Source organism: Palaemon carinicauda, chromosome 1 (genome assembly GCF_036898095.1).
Source record: "Palaemon carinicauda isolate YSFRI2023 chromosome 1, ASM3689809v2, whole genome shotgun sequence".
NCBI classification, from domain to species: domain Eukaryota; kingdom Metazoa; phylum Arthropoda; class Malacostraca; order Decapoda; family Palaemonidae; genus Palaemon; species Palaemon carinicauda.
Window position 1 is genome coordinate 329,587,626 of NC_090725.1, and position 6,141 is coordinate 329,593,766.

Genomic DNA, 6,141 nt, shown 5'->3' on the forward strand with positions numbered 1-6,141 from the left:
ATTTTGACTGTGATATCAACACCAAAAAAGTTGTGGAATTAACCATAAATACTTTTATCATATTTCATAATCGTGGGAGAAAAAAAGGAGAAATAATTTTCATTGTAAATTTAAGATGAATTAGATCATCTAAAATATATGTAATAGCAAGAGAGATCAACAGAAAACTGCAAAACAATAGGTAAATGATAAAAGTTTTAAACTATCAACATTTCTATTTGGATGACCATAAATAGAGGCCTATATATCCATACATTTGGTATGAATGGGAGTTATTGCCTCTCTGCAATTATTAATGCGATGAATTATTCATAGTTTGGATTTGGGAACGATTCCACTCAATGGGTTGATTTGCATATTTGATTTTTCAGGATTTTATACAGTTAGAGTAGTAGTTGACAAATGTACACACGTTAGGAAAGGGTGACATTGGTATTTTTGGTAGAAATGTCTCTATATTTAAACATAAATATGCATACATAAATACACACACACACACACACACACACATATATTATATATATATATATATATATATATATATATATATATATATATATATATATATATATATATATATATATATACATATATATATATGTATATATATATATATATATATATATATATATATATATATATATATATATATATATATATATATATGTGTGTGTGTGTGTGTGTGTGTGTGTGTGTGTGTGTTTGTGTACATATGTGTAGGTATATATATATATATATATATATATATATATATATATATATATATATATATATATATATATATATATATATATATATATATATACACATATATATATATATATATATATACACGTAAAAAATCACACAAAAACGTAATACTCGGATGAAATTGAAAAAAAAAAACTCCTATCTAGTTACGTTTACTTCTTCACAGGAAGTTTGTTTGGTAAATGTAACAAAGGACACTTTAGAGAGAATTATCTATAATTGCCAATTTCTGCTGAGAAAATTATAAATTGGTTAAATTTGGGGTCTTTAATTCTATAGCTGAGTTCCACCTCTGCTTCTAGAATATTGGAATCTGCTCTGTATGTATTTTCAATTCAAAACACATGCATAAAAAATATTATTGGAAATGTAGATTTTCGATACATTAATTGAAAAGAGAATACCATGAACGTATGTTTTAGTAATGATAAATTCAAAATCAAATTCAGAAGATTTTATTGATATATAAATACATCAAACGGAATGTATTAACATACTAATGCATCCTCAACAAAAACTATTATTATAATGTTCCCTTATTTATTCCAGCAAAATCTTCGAAACTTGTTGACGATTATTAATGATATATTATCATTCAAAACAAAACAGACTTAATCTGTAACATTATTAATAAAATATTTTTAAATTTCCAAGCATGTAATGACGCAGATTGTGCGAGTATGTTTCACAATCTACAGGGAATACCATCACCATCAATGTATTGCCAACAATAATTATACCCAATCTTCACTCTCATAACAAAAGTATTAATTTTTGAAAGGATCTTGCCATAGGTAACATTAGAATTTTCAGTAACATAAAAAATGCCTTATACTGACGTTGCCCTCTCCCAAAATCTTCTAAGCCTTCTCTGTTCTCCAAACCTCTCGTTTCTATTTTCATTCCTCTTTTTATTCCATCAAGGTTCATTGAGGTTTTATGTCAATGCAGGGATTTCATGTGGCCCCCTTAGCCGGATTGTCAGTAAATTTATTTGACAAAATACTCATATGAGATGGAACCCAAAAGAATTTTACATGTATCACACTTCTCCAAATTTGAATGAAATCCAGGTGTTTCTATTTAGCAAAAGGTGGCAGCACACGTCCTTTGTTCCTTTCGTGTAAATTATTCTAACCAATTGGAAAAGGGTGATAGATTGATACTAAGTGTGTGTAGAAAAATATGCGGCAGGTATAAATTATACTCAGTTCTAATTAACGAGGCCATAAAGGCATATTTTCAAACCAAAATTACGTCATAGAAGGTTCCAGAATGCAAGGATTAAAGAGCTATATGTATTGTTTATTTTCATGGCCAATAGATGGCATTAGCCGTAGAATACCAAATTGCTAATTACCCCCATCTTCAACTCATTTTAATTTTTATTACTTAATTTCTGTTGATATTATGCCACAAAAATGCTGTAAAACAGACGCACGTGAACCTATTGTTCCTAGTTGTCTGGCCACAACTTAATTCCTAATAAATTACAAATGTCACAATAAATGTCACAGAAATATATCCTCAGCTAACAATCGTTAGTTCAATTACATTTGGGGGGTCAGAGTGGTAGCCAGATATGCCACGTGTACTGAAATAGGTGAAGCAATCAAGTAATTATACAGTTATTTGATCTAATATCCTATTACTTTTTAATGACATAGTAATAGAATTAATGTTTCATGGTATGACATGAATTGTTAGTAAAAATTACGTGGTATAACGATATTGTTATGTTTCGAATGGCACGATATCGCAGACTTCCCCAGCCCGCTCCCTTACATCATAACGAGGTTTACATTACTGCTAATAGATGGCATCAGAGGCTCCTTTTCCAAACAAATAGAGTATATGATTTGACGAACACGTGCAGTGTTGCCATTTTAGCGGTTTTCCCGCTAGATCTGGATCTTTTTGCTTCAATCTAGCGGGAAGAAAATGAGTTTAGCGGCTAGCGGGAAATTTTAGCTTTGTATGAAAATTTTTAGCGGTTTTCTGGATTTTTTTTCCTAAATCATGTTTTCATTACTTATGTTATTCCAATCCAATTCACAAAAATCAAATTGCAGTGGAATTTTCGATTCTTGATGCTTGTATTACCACGTGCCAGTTGCACAAAGTTACCTACTGAGTGATACCATACAGGTATCACTCATGATTCCTACTGAAGTTTGGTTTATCCCTGGCAACCAACGTTGGTCAATATGTAGTGTAATCGCCTAATTGGACCCGCAAACCAGTCTGTTGGTTAAGGTTAACTGTCACAGCTACTATAGGCTACAAGTATATTGAATCTAAATTCAAAATGCCTAAGACTCAATATACACAGAAATTTCGAAGGGAGTGGCTTCAAGATGATGATTTAAAACATTGGTTAACTGAAAAAAAGAAGGGAAGTTGTGAAAGTGTGCCTAATTGTAAATTTTGTCAGTGCGTTCTTGTGTCTAAGTTATGTGACTTGAAAGCTCACGGGAAAAAAAAAAAAAAAAAAAAAAGGCAAATGCTGCTTCGTCCAGTGCAAGACAGTGTACAATACCATTTCAGCCATTAAGAAAATCAAGTGAAGTTCAGATTGCAGAAGGACGTATGGCATTGTTTATAGCAGAACATACTTCTGTGTCAACTTGTGATCACTTGAACAGTTTGTGCAAGGCATGCTTCACTGATAGCAAAATAGCATCAATGACATCGATTAAGAGATCAAAGTGTGGTGCTATCTTAAAGAATGTTTTGTATCCTCATTTTATGAGTGACCTAAAGAATTCAGTTGGTGATAATGCTTTCAGTTTACTGATAGATGAATCAACAGATATTAGCATTAATAAATATCTTGGTATAGCAATAATTTACCATGATGAAATAAGAGGCCAGATAGTGTCTACTTTTCTAAGCTTAACAAAATTGGAAGAATGTAATGCAAGTGGGATTGTGACTGCCTTAAAAGAGACTTTGCATGATTTTGGACTGAATATCAAAAACCTGAAAGGCCTTGGAACAGACAATGCGAGTGTTATGGTAGGTGTGAATAATGGCGTCTATGAACAGATGAAGGTGGAGGTCCCTAATCTCGTTTTGGTACGTTGTGTATGCCACTCTCTACAACTGGCCGTCTCTGCTGCTGCAACAGAGACTCTTCCAAGAAATTTGGACTATATTATTAGTGAAACCTACAACTGGTTTTCCCGATCATCATTGCGTCAGGCAGCCTACCAGAAGATTCATAATCTAATCAATGAAAATCATGATCCATTGAAAATTGTACAATCATGCCAAACCAGATGGCTTTCAATTGCAACTGCTGTAGAGAGAATCCATGATCAGTGGTTAGAACTTAAAACCCACTTTGACATTGTACGTAATAAAGAAAAATGTTTTATGGCTCAGATGCTTTATGAAATGTATAATGATGGTCAGAATCTGGCTTTTGTTAAGTTTCTATTACCAGTATTGAAAGATATCCAAAGAGTTAACAAGGCATTTGAGTCAAACGAATCTGATCCAACAAAACTTCTTGATGACCTTTTGATGGTTTTAAAATCCTTAGTGAATAAAGTTGTATTGCCAACTGCAAAAGTTGACCCTTTGGAAGGTAACATTAGCGAGTTTCTAGACCCCAAGCCATACCTTGGTTATCAGTTTGAGAAAGAAATAGAAACCCTGAAACAAAAAGGATTTTCTGAAGTTCTAGAAAAAAATACGAGAGAGCGATGCATCAAGTTCATTACCGTACTGATTAAAGAGATACGTCAGCGGTTACCAGATAATGTAAAAATTCTTCAGTACATGTCGTTGCTATCAGTTAAAAATGCTCTTATTGTTAAAGGTTCTCTGATTCCATTAATGGAGCTATTAAAAGTTTCCCCTACTGAAATTACGGTCATTGATAACCAGTGGAAGGACCTAACTCTAATCAAATGGGAAGTTGGTCAAACTGTTACGTTTTGGAATGAAGTTTTCAAGTATAGAGATTCGTCTAATAGTAACCCATTTAAGGAATTAGCGAGATTTGCAATATCTGTCTTAGTACTACCCCATTCAAATGCAGAGGTTGAAAGAATTTTTAGCCAGATGAATCTTGTGAAAAATAAGATAAGAAATAGAATGCAGACGAATATGATGAATGCTATTCTTGGGATCGGTTCGGGGCTAAAAAGACATGCAAAAACCTGCTTTAATTATGAAATACCTCCTGATGTTTTGAACATGATTGGAACCAAACAGACATACATCACTTCCACTGAGGGAACATCGCAAGCAGTTCACGAGGAGAATGAGGGACAGGAGGAGCCAGAATCATTCGAGGACCACGAAGATATGCTGTTTTTTCTTATTTAATAATAAAGGTAAACATTGAATTTATCTATCTTTACATTAAGTATCGAATTCCATATAAAATTTGTTCTCATCTTTTTTTAACATCAAAGGGCAATATTCATGTGCATTATATGCGTATGTGTGCTTTTATAGATAGATATACAGTTGATACAGATTTATAGACTATATATAAGTTTACACACACACACAGAAGGTGCATACAGCTTAGTGTTGATTTTTTTTAAGCTCGGTAGAACATCTTGTAAATCTAGCGGGACCAAGCCCAAATCTAGCGGTTTTTAGGGTTCTGTCTAGCGGGAATTGAAATTTATTGATGGCAACACTGAACACGTGTGTCAAAAATGTGTGGTATGAAGGTAAAGGCTAGAGAGTTGGTAGTTGGTAAATTACCCAAGGATCGTTTCCTTATTATGAATGGATATTTTTACCAGAAAATTGTGAGAATTTTTCATATGCTATTCGAAGTAACTTTCGTTTACTTGTAAAAGTGTTTAGTAATGCATATCTTCATCAGAACACATGGATTTTAAGGAATTTCCCTGTGCAAACGACCGAGGTAACAATCATAACATAGTTGAGGTGGGTGGGAAGAGTTTGTGACAGAGCTGCCAAATGCAATTTCTTTGAATGGAGAATATCATTATTCATTACCGATTCGAATCATTTAAGGAGTTATAGTTATATGCTAGAAAGTGCATGAAAATACTGTAATTATATGTTCTCATAATCATCGTAATAAATATAGACAAATTGATTAATGAAAAAGAAAATAGTCATATTTTTGTATCTTCGCCAACGCCTAACTGTGTTACGACATCCACCTGCGAATTTAAGTTTGTCAATAAGGCCGTTCCAGAGTGTAAATCAGTTTTAAAATGAACCTTATCATCATTTCCTTCTAAATATATGTATGTCAGTAAAGCTGTTTCATGGTTCAAAATAAGTTAAAACAGCCTATTAAGTATATATATATATATATATATATATATATATATATATATATATATATATATATATATATATATATATATATATATATATATATATATATAT

General features: G+C 32.3%; 1 protein-coding gene across 1 annotated transcript; it reads left to right on the forward strand.

Moving 5' to 3' along the window:
• Positions 1-3,435: 3,435 nt before the first annotated feature.
• LOC137640960 (E3 SUMO-protein ligase KIAA1586-like) lies at positions 3,436-5,088 on the forward strand. Its single transcript, XM_068373420.1, has one exon. The coding sequence runs from the start codon at positions 3,436-3,438 to the stop codon at positions 5,086-5,088; it is 1,653 nt and encodes a 550-aa protein (XP_068229521.1).
• The last annotated feature ends 1,053 nt before the right edge of the window (positions 5,089-6,141 follow it).

Excerpts from the sequence above, each read along its gene's own strand:
- LOC137640960 (XM_068373420.1), top strand. The coding sequence starts at position 3,436 with ATGACATCGATTAAGAGATCAAAGTGTGGTGCTATCTTAAAGAATGTT.